Below are 21427 nucleotides of genomic sequence, written 5' to 3'. Positions count from 1 at the left end.
TGTGCTCGTTGTACCACGGCGTTGGACTATTTTCTTTAATCTTCTTTAAGCGCAACGGAGCAACTGTGTCTAAAGTGGTGGAAAAGAGAGAGTTAAAAGTTTCTGTTGCAATATCAAGTTCTTCTAAGCTATCTGGGATGCTGAGATGATGAAACTGATTAGGAAGATTATTGATAAAGCAATCTTTAGTGGCAGAAGTGATAGGTCTAACATATTTATAACATGGAGTCAGCTTTGCAGCCTTGGCTAAATGTAATTTACACGAGACTAGATAATGATCTGAGATGTCATCGCTCTGCTGCAGAATTTCAATGGCATCAACATCTATTCCATGTGATAATATCTAGAGTATGATTACGACAATGAGTAGGTCCTGACACGTGTTGTCTAACTCCAATTGAGTTTACAATGTCTTTAAATGCCAAACCCAATGCATCTTTTTCATTATCGATGTGTATATTAAAATCACCAACAATTAGTACTTTATCTGCAGTCAATATTAATTCTGATAGAAAGTCCACAAATTATTTGATACAATCTTTATGGTGCCCTGGTGGCCTGTATACAGTAGCCACCACAAATCTCAAACGTGATTTATCGTTTACACTATATATTTTTACATTAAGCACCAACACTTCAAAAGAATTATATTTAAAACTTGATTTCTTAGTGGTTTTGAAAATATTACTATAAATTACAGCAACACCTCCCCCTTTACGTTTCAGACGAGGCTCGTGTTTATAACATTCATCTTGCGGCGTGGACTCATTTAAAGTAATGTAATCGTTTGGTTTTAGCCAGGTTTCTGTCAAACACAGCACATCTAGGTTATTATCTGAAATCATATCATTAACAATGAGTGCTTTTGAAGTAAGCGATCGAATATTCAGCAACCCAAGCTTTAGCATTTGCTCATCTGTATTATAGCTGTTTTTTATTTGTTGAACATCAATTAAATTTTTAACCTTAGATGGGTTTGGACGTTTTTTGGATTTCCAAATTCGGGGAACAAACACAGTCTCTATATGATGATAGCTAGGTGAAAGAGGCTCTATGTGATGGGATTTATCTGACCTTGGTGATGCGAGGCCGCTAGCAGACAGTCGGTAAAGCCAGTCTGAAAAATGTACCTTTTTACTTTTACTAAGGTAATTTTGAAAATGAATAGGCCTCATTATAATTTTACTGGAGTAATATTTTATTGCCGTATATGTACTTTTACTCAAGTGCTTGATTTGTGTACTTCATCCACCACTCCACTGCTAAAACCCCCCGGATTATTGTAGTGACTACTGTGTGTAACTGTTCATTAGTAGTTACTTCATACTTAGTAGTTCTTCAGGAGGTATGACAGAATTCATTAGTTATTGATTAACTGATACTTAACGCAATCATAAAATTCTATTACTGATTAGTTTACACATTTTCCTTATTAGTTAATAGTAGTGACTTAAGTGTTAATAACTAATTACCTATTAGTTCTTCAGTATTTCCTTATTATTTATGCAGGAAGTAAGAAACAGTATTATAAAGTGTTACCTCGTCATTCAGTGGCTTTGAATTGTCAAAACACCTCTCAAAATGCATAGTACAGATTCACATCCGTAGCAAGCATTTTGAGAGGTGTTTTGGCAATTCAGAGCCAAGTAGGGCCTACAAGCAAGCGCCAAATCCAGAACTGTTCAAGGCAAGGCAAGGCAAGTTTATTCATATAGCACATTTCATACACAATGGCAATTCAAAGTGCTTTACATAGAATAAATAAAAATAATAAAAAATAAATAAGAATAATTAAAACAGTTTAGAAAAATAAAATAAAATACAGTAGACTACAGTACAAACAGTCGGATGAATTGCGGCACAGTGCTCATTCAGTAAATGCATAGCTAAACAGAAGTGTTTTGAGTCTGGATTTGAATGTGACTACTGTAGGAGCACATCTTCTGGAAGCTGGTTCCAGCTGCGGCTGGCATAAAGCTAAACGTGGATCTGTTGGGTTTATATTCAGTGAGCATATCTGCAATGTATTGAGGTCCTAGGCCATTGAATGATTTATATACCAGTAATAATACTTTAAAATCAATCCTAATTCTAACTGGGAGCCAGTGTAAAGACCTGAGGACTGGTGTGATGTGTTCATATTTTCTGGTTCTGCTCAGAATTCTGGCGGCAGTGTTCTGTATGAGCTGCAACTGTCTTATGGTCTTTTTGGGAAAGCCAGTAAGGAGTCCATTACAATAATCCACCCTGCTGGTGATGAAAGCATGCACAAGCATGCACAAGTTTCTCTAAGTCTTGTCTGGAAACAAAGCATCTAATTCTTGCAATATTTTTCAGATGATAGTATGCTGATTTAGTTATTGCTTTGACATGACTACTGAAACTAAGGTCTGACTCTAGTGTCACACCAAGATTCCTGACTTTATTTTTAGTTGTTTTACGCCTAGAGTGAAGGCATGCGTTCACCTTGAGAACTTCATCTTTGTTTCCAAACGCAATGACTTCATTTTTGTCTTTGTTTAACTGAAGACTTCATAAATGCATTGGCACAGGGAGTCAATGGGGCTGTAATCGTTAGGCGATAGGGCTAAGTAGAGCTGTGTGTCGTCTGCATAGCTGTGGTAAGCAATTTGGTTCTTTCTCATTATTTGGCTCATTGGGAGCATATACAGGTTGAACAGGAGTGGCGGAAGAATTGAGCCTTGAGGGACCCCGCATGTCATGGATGTCCACTCAGACTTATGGTCTCCTATACTCACATAATAACCTCGCCCATCTAAGTATGACCTGAACCATTTTAGGACTATCCCAGAAAGCCCCACCCAGTTTTCCAGCCTGTCAAGAAGTATGTTGTGATCGACAGTGTCAAATGCAGCATTGAGGTTGAGTAGTACCAGCACTGATAATTTGCCTGAATCAGTATTTAAGCGAATAGCGTTTATTATCTTTATCAGCGCTGTCTCTGTGCTGTGGTTCAATTCAGATCAATTGGTTCAATTGGTTCAGGTCAATTGGTTCACGGAAATTGGTGGTCTTTTTAATATGTGGCTCCAGTATCGCTAGCAAAACATCAAACTGAGCCACTGACATCCTGAAGTAAACTTTGAATCGCTCGGGATGGACCAAATATTTCCTCTTCCCCCCCTGTCTTTTTATGAAGAGAGGACAACAAAATCATCCTCACTCCCTGAAGGCTCCATTTTGTATTGGTTTGCAAATTATTTCGCTATGGGTTAATTAATAGGCATCAGACTCAGTGTGCAAGGTTTCTGTGCGTGACAGATTTTTAGGATGACAAATACGAAAAAACGCACACAAAAATTTCTGACTCAGTGTTCAAGGACCTTTAGTGGACCTTTAGTAAAATGTTTTGTGAATACGGACCCTTTTGTGTAAATTTATACAAACATACGTTGAAACTGCAACACATAATGACTTGAATTCACCACTTTAAATTGAACATGTTTACGATTTGTAAATTACATTTTTTAAGGGGAATCAAGACAAAAATGTCAGTGGGATATTTTTTGCAACACTTTGCCAGAACTCTATTATCTGCTTCGGTGACGTCGCAATTGTTGTAATTACATTGGAAAGGTTGTGACTTTTAGAATCCTTCATAAAGGTCTGAAACTGAGAAGGATCTGGTGCGTGTGAGGGTTTAATGCCCAACCGTTTCAGACAAGCGCCCACATATGCATCCTCTATGTTAAAGGGCTTCACGTCCATGGAAGCCTCAACTATTTTTTTGGGAAGGTCATTGGAGAAAACATATCCCAGTCCCAGCAAATATGTGGGGTATGTCGGTTCGGGGTACAGCTCCTCTGAGACGTAATATTTAGATTTTTTGTTTCTGATGACACGCTCTTTCCACATTATACGACCAGTGATGTAGTTCTGTCTGGGTGTGTTGGATGCCAATAGGAGAGTCATCAAGTTTTCCAAATTTAAGTATATGTCAGAATCGACCTTCATACTGAAATTGGCTTGAGGACAACGAGTGGCCAACCAGTCCATGATCACCATCGTCTTTATGGTCAGGTTGAAGTACGAGTCCACAAAGTTGCTCTGCAGTAAGTCTCTGTGTTGTCGGGTCTCTTCCTCCAGTTGCTGTTGAGCTTTTTCAGAGTCGGATCCTCCAGTCAAACCCACCAAAAACAGAGTCATCACTGCTTTCCCCTGGACTGTGCTCTCATTCCCCCACGTGCTCCGGATGGCGTTACGAGCTTCTACCTGATGGGGAGCCACAGGGACCATCAAGACCAGGAACGGATTCTGCTGACATTTGTCAGGGTAATCCAGAATGAAATGATAGTTGCTTGGATGAGCTACATGATAATGCACTGAAATGGGGTTGGTGCTAATGGATGCAGTGGGTTTGTTCAGTGCTGTAGGTGTTTGCATGATTTTCCAGAAAAAATGTTTGCCAGACAAGCTCTCAGTATAGGACAGAGTCTGATTTACAACATTAAACATTGTGTGATGGTGCGTAGCTTGCTTGAGAGAGAAATAGATATAAGCCATAGTAAACAATGATATTGTAATTGTGAGCATCAGGATGAATCTTTTTTTAATGCAACACATTGAAGCTCTATCCGGAGTCAAACCGCATCTGAAGAAGAAGGAGAAAGAGAAGCATTAACATATTAAATCTCCCTTGGATTAGTTTTTGCCACAATCAGTCCTAATTATTCTGAACGATTGAGTAGCACTACACTTATTTTTTCCATGCAGTGCAGTGCAGTCAGTGCAGTTTTTGTATGTATTTGACAGTCAAATATGTTATGAAGCTGATCTATCTCATGAATAAGCTGTACAAAAGTGACCATGACGGTTTTCCTGTCTGACTTCCACTAAAACCTCTTTCACAATGTTTGCTGAAATATGTAATCGTAGTATTCTACAGAACGTTTCGTTACACCGGTAACCCTAGTTCCCTGAGGGAGGGAACAGAGACGCCACGTCGAGACCGACGAATAGGAATCTCGCTAGAGAGGCAAATCTACTTCGAGTGAAACTAAAACAAGCCAATGTACATTGGCGTGCAATCATTTGCATCAGCTGTGCAGCCTCGCAGCGCGGGTACATAACAAACAGCTGGTGTGATTGCACTTCAGTTTTTTGCTGAGGAGCCACGCCTGAAAAGCTGGCCGCCCCGGCGGGCAGCAGCAGATGTGGCGACAGGACGTGGCATCTCCGTTCCCTCCCTCAGGGAACGAGGGTTACCATATGTAACCAAGACGTTCCTCTTCGGTCGGTCAGTCGACACCATGTCGAGACCGACGAATAGGAATCCCTACTCAAGGGCCACAGCTGCTGCACCCCATCCAGCGCCCTGTGTAAGCCTCTACACCCTGTTGCCTGGAAGGACGATAGGAGAGGGCTTACACTGACTGTATCTGTCGCAGTTGTCCCGTGATAACCCATACAGTGAAATTATTGGATAACACTGGGAAAGCGTGCCCTTTCTATAGAGGGAAGGGATGCTGCAGAAGCCACAATCTTCAAAGGAATTATGTGGAAAGATACATTCAGTATGGACTAGAACGAAGGTTGTACTGCATATGAATATTGGGTGACTTAGCCCAAGGGAAAGACATGGGCTTCGATTAGGAGCGGCCGTGGAGAATACACATATGGGATCCCCGTAGGGTCACGCATATGGGACCCAGCCTAAACCCGGTTCTCAAGGATTCAACGGATAAAGGCCTGGCACCGGACGCTCTGCCATGTCCGGGCCGAGGGTGTTGGAGGACTCACAGGTTTTTCACTCTGAAGAATATGGAGCACAGTAGGGTGCACAAGCCGACAGATCCCGGCCTCTCTGTGCTTCTACCCGTTTAGGGTGGTATCATAGGCCATAGTATCTAGCGAACATGTTAAGTGTCGCCCAGCCCGCAGCTCTACAGATATCTGTTAGCATGGAGCCACGTGCCAGCGCCCAGGAGGATGCAACGCCTCTTGTGGAGTGAGCATGCAACCTTAGCGGGCAGGGGCCATCCAGAACTATCCAGTGGGCCATCTTCTGCTTGGAGACAGCCCTTCCCTTCTGCTGGCCTCTGTAACAGACAAAGAGCTGGTCTGAGGTCCTGACGCTTTGAGTTCTGTCCACGTACATACGCAGAGCACGAATGGGACAGAGCAAAGCCAGGGCTGGGTCTGCCTCCTCCAGAGGCAGCGCTTGCAGGTTCACTACCTGGTCTCTGAAAGGAGTGGTAGGAACCTTGGGCACATAGCCAGGCAACCAGACAACCATGTTGTACTGAGACCCTGACCTGGCTATGTGCCCAAGGTTCCTACCACTCCATTCATAGAGACTGGGGAGCGCTAACCAGGCTCGCAGAGACCGTACAAGCGAGACCAAAGGGACCATAGGCGTACCCGGAGTGGGGCAGTGAGGTGGAACACAGGGACTTGGCTTGGGGGGCTCTCTCTGGGAGATGGCCCGTAGCGGAGTCTGAGTGTGCTGTGCAACACCTGGTTCCACGGAGCAGAAAGTGCAGGAGGCAGATGGAATGCTTTCTTGAACCGCACACTGCTGCCTGCTGGCGATAGAAGAGGCAGATGACAGTGGTGAGGATTCTCTCCCCCCACTGCTCTCCGGGCCCTCTTCGGACTCAGAGATGGGAGAAAATGCGTTTCATCGAATTTTTCAAAATCCCAAAAAACAGAAACTAATAAAAATTACAGAAGCACAATAAATTAACAATTAAGGGAATTTTACATTTTAAATCTCATTTAAAATGTTAATAAATATTATAATAGTATATACAAAAAAAATAATAATAATACATTAATAACAATAGTTCAATAGTTTTTAATAACTGTGAACATTTTCAGGTATAACAATGAACTATATAAAAGCTATTATATAAAGATCAGCAGAAGTATAAAGTATCAAGTATTATAACCTCATATTTACTCATAATTATTTTGTCTATTATGGGACAATAGTTACTGCATGGTGTTCATGAAAGTGTTGATTTTATAGCATGAATGAAAAGCACATAAACAGCAAATAAAAGCAGGAACCATACCTCTTCCACATGCTTTCAAATTGTATTTTTTTATATACAGAATATGTTACAATACAGACAATAGATTTATATACAGTGCGTAACCATTCACCCAGTTTAGTGAGACCCTGGGTACACAAAGGGAGGGGGGATTATAGCACCACGTACAGAGTGTAACACGTAACATATGTAACAGAGGGACAAGACAGTTGACAAACACAAGAACGTATTATTATTGATTGAATAGAATGATCTTGAGCAAATTCTATTTGTTGATCTGAGATTTACATTAGTTGGTCACGGTTAAGGTGTTTGAGGGGAAATGGGTTCGGAAACATGTTATGCAAGAGTGTGGATAGTGTATGCCTATGTGTATGTATGAAGTGATAGCTGCAGGGGCAAAAGCAAAAGGGAAAGGAAAAAGAAAATATATAAAATTACATAACGAAAGGGGGTAGGTATGTGTCTGGTAATGTACATGGCTTGTAGTTATGTTTGTGTGATAATAAGAAATGTCAAAAATAGGGACCAGGTGTCTTCAAAGGCTGATATTTGCTTCCCTCTGTGTGCGTTGTGTTTCTCCATTGAAATGTGTTCTGAGATTAAATTTGTCCAGTGATTGATGTGGCATTCTTAGCGACAGCTAGAGAGATGAGCAACGGATTCCTGTATTTTTGCGGGATATGGATTTCGGAAAAGTCGTCTATGAGACAAAGTGTCGGGGATGATGGGATTCTTTGGCTCAGGATGGTGGACAGTGTCTCAGTGACTGTAATCCAAAAAGTGTCACAGTGTCTGGTTTGTGTTCCCTGTGTGGTAACCACTAGAGGTCCTCATCCCCCACGGTGTCATTCACATTAGGAACTGCATTCCCCACAATCCTTGTCTGTACCCATCGCTGTATCATTGCACTCAGCTGTTCCCCATCATCATTGCACTCAGCTGTTCCCCATCATCATTGCACTCAGCTGTTCCACATTATCATTGTTAGTTCTGTGTTATATATACCCTGCCTGTTTAGTGTTTGTCACGGAGTCGTTGTTTAATGTCACTACACTTTTGAGGTCTGTGTTCTTGTTCTTGTTCTTGCTTATTTGGATTTTGACCCCTGCCTGGATGACTATGAGATTGGATTACACTTAAATAAATACTGCTTTTGGATCTACCCTTTTCCTGTGTGTGTTCTGTGACAAAAAGAGTGAATTGGTTGGCAGTGCCACATGGCGTGCAAATAGTCGTCTGTGCTACCTAAAGTGCATTGTGAACAGATATCGGTGTTGTGTAGGCCCATTTTGAAAAATTTTCTTTGGGTGATGTGAGTTCTGTGAATGACTTTATATTGTATAAGCTGCAGATTTGTGTTATCGGTCATGGAAAATGTGTTCCTACAGATTTGTTCCCAGTACTCAGGGTTGGAAGAGACGGCCAGGTCGGTTTCCCACTTGGTTGTTGGGAGTGTTATTGTGTTTTGGTTGGAAATCATTGTATATAGCTGGGAGGTTCATTTTTTTTATAAAAAAGTTATTGATTCTCATAAGTTCTTCTATAAGCTGAGAAGGTTGTAATGTATTGTTGGTAAGTGTGGTTTTATCTTTAATTTGTAGTTTAAATTGTTGATATTGAAGGAATTGTTCTCTCCCAACCCCATATTTCTGTGTGAGTGTGTTAAATTACATGAAATGGTGGTTCTCAAATAAGTGGTGAAGATGTGTGATTCCTTTTTGTGCCCATGTGGGGAAATAAAGAGGTTTGTTCTGTATCATGAATTCTGGGTTGTGCCAGAGTGGGGTAAGCTTGTTTAATTCTAGTGATGATTTTGTGATTTGGTTTGTTTTCCACCAGGCTGTCAGAGTTGAATGGATGGTAATGCGTTGGCAGAAGTTGGATTTCATGATTGATTGTGAGAGGAAGGGGAGGTCTGCAACTGGGATATTTGTGCATTGGTTTTGTTCCAATTCCAGCCACGGGTAATTATGCTTGTGTATATTGATCCATTTAACTAGGTACTGTAATTGATTTGCCAGGAAGTAGTGATGGAAGTTTGGTGCCTCAAGCTTGACGGGCATGTGTACTAGTATTTATGTATATACTATGGTATGTATTTTATTATACCACCAACGGTCAATGTAACCTTACCTGTATCATGTCTCCTATCTAATTAATCCTCATTTCATGACTCACACTTTGATGTACGTCACCTTCTCTTAGAATGCAGTGTGAATTTGTAATATCTATCTGAGTATTAATGAAGATAAAAGAGGTAAGGCTGATGCCTAACCACACTTGAGATAGCGTCATAAATCTTCCCCACAGAGCAAACTGCCGATAGAAAGTCTACCCTTCTCATTGGTCCAGCAAACCCAGAGAGGTGGAGCCGTTCTCAGGCTTTATTAGAAGACAGCCCACAGTGACCGCCCCCTCTCTTCTCAGCGCTTCTCATCTGGCTACAACACTGTTTCTGATACTGATGGTTCTTTTCATAGTTAAAGCTGGGGTAGGTAAGAATGGTCTAAAAAACTTATTTGTTTAAACTTTATGTATATATCAATACATAATTAAAATGTAAGTATTCTGAAAAAGAAAGTATAAAAATCGAGTGTATGTAGACCTCTAACGACTGTTTTAAAGACAGCTCATTATTTCCTTTCAGTCCACCCTCTCCCTTTCTGGGGTCCTTCCAAAGCCACGCCCCCAAAACACATGAACGCGCGACTCCGACAGCTGAGCTGGAAGACGCATTATTTACCTGAGACGAGCGGAGAGGAAGGAGCGCAGTGCATGCAGCATGTAGCATCATGTCAGAATCACATGTAATAAAAAAATCTAACTTTATCATTATGAATATAAACAAATAAGATGTATTTTAGTAGCCTACTCACTATCAAGCTATCATATCGATATTGGTAAAGTTTAAAATATATATCTTTTGATTCACTAACGAGCTAGTTAAAACTATAAGGCAAAGCTAAAAACAGGTTGCATTGATACACGTTTTTCCATTTCCATTAGTTGCACTGTGATGAAGATGAATTTCGTGTAAGATTCATAACATATAACGTTAGGCCTACTAGCTGTTAAACATGTATTTTGTTATGTAAAGTTCCCCCCACAGCGGAGCCTGCCGTGAACGCGCAGGCTAGTAAACATGCAGGGTCACCGATGACGACGGATAAGGTCGCTAGATATAAGGTTAACAGGTTTCAGTTGTTGCTTTGCACAGTGCATGACATTTTATCTGTATGTTATGCGGCTAGAGTTTTAACACTGAGTCAATGGGCTCTGACGGGCTTGTTTATCGTCATCGGTCTTTTTCCGTTTACCTGTCTTTGTTGTATGAGCAGGTTCCACTCGAGAAATTGGCAGTTTTGGTTGTTTGTCCGCCATTAGCACAGCTGCTCGGCACACCGGCAATCTTGATTTTGAATGACGGTACGCGCTGTGCAAGAGAGGGGCGATCAGCGCGTACGCGAACTTGATTGACACTGCTAAGACACTCCTCCTGGCTCTGAAGGCATCTGATTGGTTCTTTACATTCGCACCGAATGGCAGTGATTGGTCAGAGTTTTTACTGTCCTGCAGCTGCTACAGAGATCTGATTGTTTTCATTCCTTTTTCTGAACACATAATGTATTGACTACTCTCAGGATGGAAGGACCATTTCACCCAGTATAAAAAAAAGTGTTTCTGAACAGGATTACCTACTGTAGCTTTAAATAGATCTTTTCCATAGTTCTATTTCCTGCTTCCGGTTCCATATCACTCACCCTTTTTGTGTATGGGCGCATGTGTGTGTGTATGTGTGTGTGTATGTAGTTATGTATGTAGTTATGTATGTTTATGTAGTTATGTAGTTATGTTTGTGAGTTAGTTAATAAAACTTGTGCACAATGTGGATTTGGTTTCTGATTCCCTGCTTGCAACAAAGTCCCTTTTACGATCTTGATCTTGTTACATGCTCTAAGTGCTGTACATGCTAAGAAATAATTATTTTTCGGAGGCCATGAAAGATATACTTTTCTTAGAATAAATGAATAATCAAAGAGTTTGTTGGAACTGATTCATTGATTGTAATATTAATTTAGCTTACCTCAAAGTTAATCTAATTAACTGACCCAATAATGAATAATTAACCATAATTGGTAATTATGGATTATTATTAATATTTCCCCTTTGAGCTAATATTGTTACATCATAGAAAAAAGGTAGTTAATTTGGGGTGGGGTTTTCATTTTGACAGCAGCTATTCTTTCGATGAGTGTGAGTGGGTGTTTTAGACCAGCATTTATATTCGTCTTCAATTTTCTTTAGGAGTGGAGTGTAGTTGAGGGTAAAAAGCTCTGACAGCCTGGGGGAAATCTGAATCCCTAGGTGTAATGATAGGCATTCTTTTGAATAACTACAAGGTGGCAGTATAGCCTTTCCTTCTGTGTAATGCTATATGTTGTGGATAGACGAACAAGCACACACAATGTTGTTGGTCATACCATGTGGTGGATGTATAAAAAGCAAAAAATAGCTTGCAGCTCACAGAAGCTATGGCAGCACAAAGTTTCATGCGTGACTTCTTGAATAACAGAAGGCTGAACTTTACATGGTACCAGGAGTGGGGTACAGAAAAGAACTGATGCAAGATGGACGCAGTAAAACCACCAACTCTGCTGAAAATGACGGGGAATGTGGACACAAACTGGCGAACCTTCAATCAACAATTTCAGCTCTACATTGCTGCGGTTGTAGTTGATCGTTTGACGGAAGAAAGAAAAATAGCCCTTTTGCTAACCATTGCCGGATATTGAAGTATTCAACACCTTTGTATATGATGAACCCAACGATAAAGATAAGTTTGACGAGGTCCTAAAGAAATTTGATGAACACTGTCTTTCGAAGAAAAATGAAACTTATGAAAGATATGTATTTCGTTCTCGTCTCCAACAGCCTGGTGAGTCGTTTGATAATTATCTCACAGATCTCAAAAATAAAAGCTCAGTCCTGCAACTTTGGTGATCTAAAAAACTCAATGATAAGGGATCAGATTGTGTTTGGGACAAATGAAAAAAAGCTAAGAGAAAAGCTGTTGAGGGAAGCGGATCTCACACTGGAAAGTGCAATACAAATATGTCAAGCTAAGCTGGCAAAGCAACATGCTCTAACTTTTCAAGCGGCACCATATGACCAAGAAAGCGAGTCCGTGAACGTAGTGAAAATGAAAGGAAAATCACAGTTCAAGTTCAAACAAAAAGACAAAAACAGAGATGATGACCAAACACAGTTTGACTGTAAGAAGTGTGGTGAAACGTACAGACCGAGACAATGCCCTGCATTTGGGAAAACATGTGCAAAGTGTTAAAAGCAAAATCACTATGTATAATGTGTCATACCAGAAAAAAGATACACACAGTGCAGGAAGACCCAGATGACAGTGATGATTTGAGCGAGACATTTTTCATCAAAATGGTGTTGTGCAGCAAAAGATGACAAATTGACTGCACCTCTGTTAGTAAATGGAACACTAGTAACCTTCAAAATTGACACCGGAGCCAAAGCCGACTTGATCAATGAAAATGATCTGAAAGCACTTGCAGAGAAACCAAAAAGAGTTGCAGACAAGGCAATGTCATTAAAAGCATACAACAATCAGCCCAGACTGATCTCATGAAATGGCGTATGTATGACACGCCAATTCGTATTTCCATTTTTGGCGTGCTATCAACACGCATAATCGCTTTTCAGCGTGTTTTTTCAACACTGTTGACTTAACGTTACATTGCTCTCTATATAAATATATATGACTTACCCCAACCCCGTCCCTAAACCTACCCGTCACTGGGGTTAATACCATTTATGAGTCTTCCTCTACCATCCTAGTAAAAAAATATCGCTCCCCAGATGTAGATTTACATTTTGCTTCGTTTCGCTCGGACATTTAACGGCGTAGACATACACGCGGAATCACTCGGACATTTAACGGCGTAGACATACAGGCGGAAGATGACGCCGTGGACATACACGCGGATAGCTCAAAATGCGTATAGATAACACGCCACTTGACTTGAAAGTGGCGTGTATGTTTACGCAAAGTCATGATGTCATGTTGATCAGCCAATAAAAACTATGGGTGGTTGTAGGCTCAAAGTGACTGCAAAAGGCAGACAACACAACTTGATGTTTACAATAGTGCCAAGTGGACATGAGTCGATCCTTGGACACAAAGCATCTGAAGATCTTGAACTAGTCAAGAGGATCTACCAGATCAGCAGTGACAACATAAAAATAGACAATCAAATCAAAAGGCTGTCACAAATCGAAGGTAGTAAAAGTATTGTGAACAAATACGCAAGTGTCTTTAAAGGACATGGTACACTACCTTACACTTACAAAAACAGCTCAAGGAAGATGCTTAACCTGTAGTGCCTCAAGGAGAGTGCCAGCACCTCTTAAAGCAGGACTTAAAAAGGAACTGAACAGAATGACACAGATGGGAGTCATCGAGCGAGTGGAAGAGCCCACAGACTGGGTTAATTCCATCACATGTGTTAAAAAAAGAAACTCCCTTGAGTTATGTGTCTGCCTAGATTGTAAAGATTTGAATGAAAACATTAAAAGAGAACATTATCAAATTCCCAAGCGAGATGAATTCCTGAGTGGAATTGGACTCCCAATGAGCCAAATAATGAGAAAGAACCAAATTGCTTACCACAGCTATGCAGACGACACACAGCTCTACTTAGCCCTATCGCCTAACGATTACAGCCCCATTGACTCCCTGTGCCAATGCATCGATGAAGTCAACAGTTGGATGTGTCAAAACTTTCTTCAGTTAAACAAAGACAAAACTGAAGTCATTGCGTTTGGAAACAAAGATTAAGTTCTCAAGGTGAACGCATACCTTCACTCTAGGGGTCAAACAACTAAACATCAAGTCAGGAATCTTGGTGTGACACTAGAGTCAGACTTTAGTTTTAGTAGTCATGTCAAAGCAATAACTAAATCAGCATACTATCATCTGAAAAATATTGCAAGAATTAGATGCTTTGTTTCCAGACAAGACTTAGAGAAACTTGTGCATGCTTTCATCACCAGCAGGGTGGATTACTGTAATGGACTCCTCACTGGCCTTCCCAAAAAGACCATAAGACAGTTGCAGCTCATACAGAACGCTGCCGCCAGGATTCTGAGCAGAACCAGAAAATATGAACATATCACACCAGTCCTCAGGTCTTTACACTGGCTCCCAGATAAATTTAGGATTGATTTTAAAGTATTATTACTGGTATATAAATCATTCAATGGCCTAGGACCTCAATATATTGCAAATATGCTCACTGAATATAAAGCCAGCAGATCACTCAGATCACTAGGATCATATCAGCTAGAAATACCAAGGGTTCACTCTAAGCATGGCGAGTCCGCTTTTAGCTATTATGCCAGCCACAGCTGGAACCAGCTTCCAGAGGAGGCTGTAGTCACTTTCAAATCCAGACTCAAAACATATCTGTTTAGCTATGCATTTAATGAATGAGCATTGTGCCGCTGTTCGTCCGACTGTTTGTACTGTACTGTATTTTATTTTTATTTTTCTAAACTGTTTTAATTATTCTTATTTCTTTTTATTATTTTAATTTCTTCTATGTTAAGCACTTTGAATTGCCATTGTGTATGAAATGTGCTATATAAATAAACTTGCCTTGCCTTGCCTTGCCTTGCCTTGAGTGACATGGCCGGTGCAAAGTACTTCAGCAAATTAGATGCCTCACATGGATTTTGGCAGCTGAAACTGGATCCAGAAAGCAGCAGGTTCACCACCTTTAACACACCATTTGGGCATTACTGTTTTCTGAGGCTTCCATTTGGCATCAAATCAGCACCAGAGATCTTTCACAGAGCTATGGAGTCAATCATAGAGGGTCTGGAAGGAACAAGAGTGTACATTGATGACTTAGTTGTCTGGGGAAAAACAAAACAACAAAATGATGAGAGACTGGAGAAGCTGCTACAGAGAGTGAAAAAGTACAGACTAAAACAAAGGCTCAATCCCAATTCACCCCTTGCCCCTACCCCTTGGCCCTACCGCTCCGTTTTGCACGTTCCCGTGAAGGGCTAGGGGAAGGGGAAGGGCCAGATAGCCTTTGAAACGAAGATTTTTCAGGACCACACTTCAAGCGAAGGAGTATGAGAAATGTACCTGCATACACCGGCTACATGGCTGCCAATAATCATTTTCTTTGTCACATTCAATATTATGTTCATATGTACGGTCATGTTCTTCAAAGAAACGTTTGCGAAAAATCGCTGAAGTTTGCCAACAATAGTCCCGCAACATATTTTCATGTCTGATAACTGGTGAATGTAACTGCGGCAGGGAATTGGCTTATCTTTTACCGTACGTCTGCTATGAACGCAGTTTCAAAGGAAACCCGGAAGCTCATTCGTTTTCGCGCTGACAACGAGCAATGTTTCCTGAAGTCCAAAAATACTTAGGCGTCGAAGATATCGTCATCTCCGTTGTTTTCTGCGAACTTCAGTAGAAAAATGCAACAAAAAAAAATACTGTAACCCACGCAATTGAGATGACTACAGCTGACGACGGCATCTTGGAAGTTTGTGATAAACATTGGCGCATCTCCTGTGACGTAGGCGCTACCGACGACGTATAATGACCTGTAACGGTGTAGTAGTGGTGTCCCATTTCTTAGTGGAATATTTTCACCCCTTTGCCTTACCACTCTGTTTCAAGGGGAAAGGGTAAGGGTTAGGCGAAGGGGTATACAATAGAATTGGGATTGGGCCTAAAAAGAGAGAAATGTCTTGTTGGAGTGACAGAAATGACATTCTTAGGAGACAAGCTCACAGCAAACGGCGTGCTCCCAGACAAAACAAAAGTGCAAGCCATACTGAATATGCCGGCTCCAACTGATAAAAAAGGAGTTTTGCAAGCAATGGGGATGGTTACCTTTCTGGGTAAGTAAATTCCCAACCTCTCCTCAAAAACTAAATGTCTCAGAGAACTGCTGCATCACAACGTCGCATTTGAGTGGACAACAAAACATGAAGAAGAATGGGAAGAACTGAAGAGAACTGTGACTGCTGAACCAGTTTTAACCTACTTTGATCCAACGAAACCAACCAAAATCTCCACTGATGCATCAAAATACGGACTAGGAGCCGTATTGCTACAAATGAATGCCCCGAATGAAGAAAAATGGTGGCAACCTGTAGCATATGCATCGAGATCAATGACAGAGACTGAAAAACGCTATGCTCAGATTGAGGAGGAGACGTTGGGCCTAGTGTTTGGGTGTGGGAAATTTCACACTTATGTTTATGGACTGCCCACATTCACAGCAGAAACTGATCATAAACCACTCATATCAATCCGTGAAAAGAATCTCAATGACATGTCGCCCAGAATCCAACGTATGATGATGACATTGCAGCGCTATGACTTTGACCTAATATACACGCCAGGTAAATATATAGTGCTTGCTGATACACTTTCTAGAGCACCAGAACTCAACAGTGGCACAGCTAAGAACACCGCAGCAGAAGATACTGAAACACAAATCTGCCTCACTGCCTGAATCAGACACCATGCTGCAGCAGATTGGTAAAGAGACAGCAAAAGACTATGCTACACAAAGTGTCTCGCTGTTTAAACAACGGCTGGTCAAAAGGAGTTTGCCCACAGTTTTTCCCAGTGCGGGCAGAGCTGTGTATGTCAAAAGGACTCGTGCTTAGAAAGAACAGGATTATTATCCCACAGACCATGCGCAAGGACATGCTTCAGCGTCTTCATGAAGGACACCTGGGAGTAGAAAAATGTAAGAGAAGAGCACGTGAACCCATCTACTGGCCAGGTATCAACAAAGACAAAGAGGAAATGATTGAGAAATGTGACATCTGCCTCAGACACCACTACAAACAAGTCAAGGAGCCAATGCTGGTGGCCGACCTTCCCACTGCTCCTTGGCAAAAGGTGGGCACAGATTTATTGAATCTGTATGGCAAGGACTATCTTCTTGACTATTACTCGAACTACCCTGAGATTGCGCAACTCTCCAGCACCACCGCACAGTAGGGGTTGAACCGACTAGTCAACTAGTCGACCTTAATGCAATGTCGTGACGTTTTAAGCTTGACGTCGACTAGTCGCGTTGATCATGTGACACTATGATTGCGCTAATTTTGATACTATCAACATGGCTGCGTTGCAGTCGACAACAAATGAAGAGCCCAGAGGGTCATTGCAGCAAGAAAGCAGCAGTAGTAGGTCTAACGTTACATCAAGTATGTGGAAACATAAATAAATAAAATGATATGAAATGAAACAAACATAAATGATCACATTCATCTAATCTTTCCTAATGATCCGCTAGCTGACCGCCCCATAAGCATGCTGTCAAAAAAACGCGTCTCTCTAGGCAGCCTAGGCTCTGAGGTTTTGTGAGGTTTTCGCGTGCAGCTGTCATAGGCAGCTAGAGGATCGTTAGGAAATATTAGATGAATGTGATCATTTATGTTTGGGCCTGAAATCGCTGATACCACCTTTAAAGGTCTTCGTAGCGCGCTAAGAGACAATGTTATCGGAAAATGCAGCCCAGGTATGATGCGTATGATGCGTAATGGAGATTCCAAAGCGCTCTTCTTTGGTCAGAACCATGGAGAGTGATCGCGGATAGGTCTGTCCTATGCACCGAACTTTTAACAATGCAACAAAATATTTAAAGAGCATCAAGCTATTAAAATCTATGTGTGTATGTCAGGTATATCAGAGTTGTGGGCTAGCACGCAAATATGGGTTAAGAGCCATATGAAGTGATAAAGAGAAAGAGAGAGTGAGGAGGGGGAGAGAGTGATAGAGGGGTTTGGTTGAGGGAATATGGCGTGAGTGTTTTTTCTTGTCAGTATTGGGTGGATGTGTGTCATATCTCGTATAACATGTTTTCCAGCGTTTTTGCTTGGGGTTGAGCTGAGAGGTAGTAGTGGTGTTGAACATGAATACAAAACTAACAAACAGATAGTGCTGGGCGGTATGACCAAAAATCCACATCACGGTATTTTTCTAAATTACACCGGTTTCACGGTATATGAGGTTTTTTTTTCCCCAAGCATGACTGGGTGTAAGAGGTGCTTTAGGAGCGGCAGAAATAGCGGTTTCCCCGGTAAGGGCTGTACACAAAGCAGCAACGCACATAAACGCTGCTTTATCAGGAAAGATAAAGAAATTTAGCAAATCGGGGGCCCAAGGCGAAGGTAGGCTGGGCCCCTACCCATCCAATCTTTAAAAGAGAACGAAAAAAAATATGTACCGACTGAATGGTGGATAGGCAGGTAAAGCTATACGGGGAAGTAAAAAACGTCCCTTTAAACCCTGCATACACTTCTTTACTCCTAAACAGAAACATGTTACAATGTTTACATAGTACAATTTCTGGTAAGCTATGTTTTTTTTTTTGTTTTTTTTTGGCAAATTGCACCATTTCGATTCAATTCTTGTGATTTGATTCAATATTGACTAATTTGGATAAATATTAGGTAACGTTTCACAAGACAGGCGTTACTTTTTCTCAAGAAAAAAAAAAAAAGCCCTATCAGCTGGTATAATTTAAGGTTAAATTAAGTAATATAGTACACATATTTAGCCAAATACTCTCTATAGCTCTTTTTTTTCTAGCCAATTAAATGGCTTTCCTGAGGTAAATGTTATGTGACGATTGTTCTCCAGCTGTTTTACCTCTTTCCGCGGTTGAAAAACACTTATTAATCGATATTATGAATGAGGAATATACATTTCGGTAAGTTATACGGTATCTTTCAAAATGGTTAATTCGTGTTTATTTACTATTAAGTAGTTTTTAGAATTAGATCAGTTCACGTGCCGCTATAGGAATCTGTTACGTCACATTAAAACGGCAAAACGGTATTTATTGTTTGAATTTCGTAATAGTATTGACAGAATCTGAGAGCTGAGATTTTTCTAAATATCATGATTCATAAACTGCTCAGTTTTGTCTGTCGATCTCTTTACTTCACGATTTTTCTGTGCGTTGGACGTTGTTGTTCCTGATCTGTATCCCCAACAGTAGCCATAAAAAAGTTTGTCATCTTTGGCAGCGTTCCCAAATACTTATCAGCGTCTTTTCACTTTTTTTCTTTTATTTGAGCCGCTTGGGTAACTTCGAAACTTAAAATTTTCGCGTTTAGACTCGTCTTGCTCTGGGGATCAATTGCTCTATTTCCCAGTCCTCCTGTTACTGCGTGTTGTTTATCTTTCGCGCCGCGCACTTTTTCGGACTTTTTGCTTTCCTCCCGCTTCCTCCTTTTTTTCAGCACCGCTTGGGTAGCTAGCTTCAGTTTTACTGTCTACTACTCTGTACACTCTGTCTGTCAATCACTTCTTTTTCTCCGTCAGTTTTTTGGCACAGCCCTGTCACTTTCGCAGATGCGCAGTAAAAGTGAGATAATGGAATAGTCCAATGTAGTGAGGCGGGGGGGGGGGGGGGGGGGGGGGGGCCCTCCTGTCTGCGACACTAATGATTGATGCCATTTTTCGCAAATGGAGTTTTAGAAATATATAATAAAAAAATATAAAAAAAATAAAAAACTTAGGCTAAGCATAAGTTAATAGGGCATTTTGGGTAGCTCGGGGCCCAAGGCAATTGCCGACCTTTGCCTAATGGTAAAGTCCGCCCCTGGGTATGAACCGGTACACCGCCCAGCACTACAAACAGACACTGGACAAGAGGACTTTAGACATATATACAAAGACAAACAGAGAGTCAAGACATAAATACTCAAAGGCCTTATCAGAGATTGAAAGGAGGGAAAGAGAGAGAGTGAGAGAAAGAGAGAGAGAGAGAGAGAGAGAGAGAGAGAGAGAGAGAGAGAGAGAGAGAGAGAGAGAGAGAGAGAGAGAGAGAGAGAGAGAGAGAGAGAGAGAGACTACTGAACAAGAAAAGTAACAAAGAAAACAAACAAACAAACCAAAAAGAAGAAGAAAAAGACATGGAGAGAGCAGATAAGCAAATAAGGAGAGAGAGTGTGAGCACAGAATTTAGACGCTGGGCTAACAGATGACTGCATATCTAAATGAACTTCTGTAACATGCAAAGGTTTTTTTGCATAGGTCATGTTTTCATAAGTAGTTAGCTGGGTGGAGCTGATCATCGAAATGACTGCATTTATGATACAACACTCAGAATCTCCTTCCAGTACTATTATTAGAGGAACTTTCCAAAATTTAATGTTTTTATGGTGACTATTTGCTATGTTTGATGAACTATTACTTAACATAAAACTGTAAAATTACTAGGCTCATTGTTCTCACATATAACAGTTTCATGGAAGACAATGGGATTATTAAAATGTATGACTTATCATAAAGCCAGAAATTTTGGATGAAAAATAGAAAGGGTTTTTACAAATAAATGTCTTGGTTACCTTCTGTATTCCCCATGCAGACGATGATGAAAAGAAGCAGAACTTTTCAGCATTGCCATGATGAACCTGAAATTAATAAGCAGGAAAAGTTAAATGTCTGCATGCACTCATATGCTGCACACTGCGATTCTCAACACATTTAAACACAAAGCACAAAAATACTTCAGGAAGATCATTTATTCAGAACTCACTTTGATTTTTAAATTGTTGCCGTCAGAATCTCAGAGGAAGATTTTGCAAAGCGCCAGAGCCTGTGTAACACCATAACATTCTCATATCTACTGAAGGAAGACAGGTCATATAATATCAGGCAATAACATCCAGGTGTCCTGGGCAAAGATCAAAACTTTACCATTCCTAGTATGGAAGCAGATTAGTCTCAAATATAATTCACGCAAAAAACATGATTCACACATGCGTAGACAATTTTAACATGCATGAAACCTAAAAAAATTCACGTGCGTGCAAAAAATATATATATATTCACAAAAAGCAATTCACATGCGCAAAATAAAATTATATATTCATAAAAAACATTTCACAAATGAAAAACACAATTCATAGATATACAACTGTGCACAAAAACCTTTGAATGTTTAAAATGTACGAGTGTATCCTTAGAATGTGCAAATCGTCATTCACCTACGAATCGCCTTGGATGTGTGTGTGTGTGTGTGTGTGTTTGAGACTTTCCTGGCAGCGCTTTACATAACACAGGGCAGTCGTACTCTTTAGCCAATCAGATTTAAGCTTATCAATCGACCAATCAGTATAATGTGAGGGCGGGCCTACCTGCATGTTACGTCATCAGCTTTCGACCAGTTCATGGCTGAGCAGAGGTAAGTGCAGTTAATCGTTCATTTCTGTGTTTAGAAGTTAGAGATCAGTTGAAGCAATAGTTTATTAACTGCTGTTTAGTCCACCATGAATTAGGTTTCACCCATGTGAAATTGTCTACGCATGTGTGAATCATG

The 21427-nt window shown here is 40.8% G+C and overlaps 1 protein-coding gene across 1 annotated transcript; it reads right to left on the bottom strand.

Annotated features, from left to right (window-relative positions):
* Positions 1–1696: 1696 nt before the first annotated feature.
* On the bottom strand, positions 1697–20895 carry LOC311294951 (beta-1,3-galactosyltransferase 2-like). Its single transcript, XM_084416073.1, has 3 exons — positions 20645–20895; positions 20454–20519; positions 1697–4612 (listed from the first exon to the last, which is right to left on the bottom strand). Exons 2-3 carry the CDS (start codon positions 20510–20512, stop codon positions 3499–3501), a joined length of 1173 nt encoding a protein of 390 aa, XP_084272199.1. The 5' UTR covers positions 20513–20519; positions 20645–20895; the 3' UTR covers positions 1697–3498.
* Between the last annotated feature and the right edge of the window lie 532 nt (positions 20896–21427).

This window comes from Rutilus rutilus (genome assembly GCF_951802725.1).
Source record: "Rutilus rutilus genome assembly, chromosome: 8".
In the NCBI taxonomy this organism is placed as follows: Eukaryota; Metazoa; Chordata; class Actinopteri; order Cypriniformes; family Leuciscidae; genus Rutilus; species Rutilus rutilus.
Note: the sequence above shows the minus strand (reverse complement) of the source record. Positions and strands in the feature narration are given on the sequence as shown.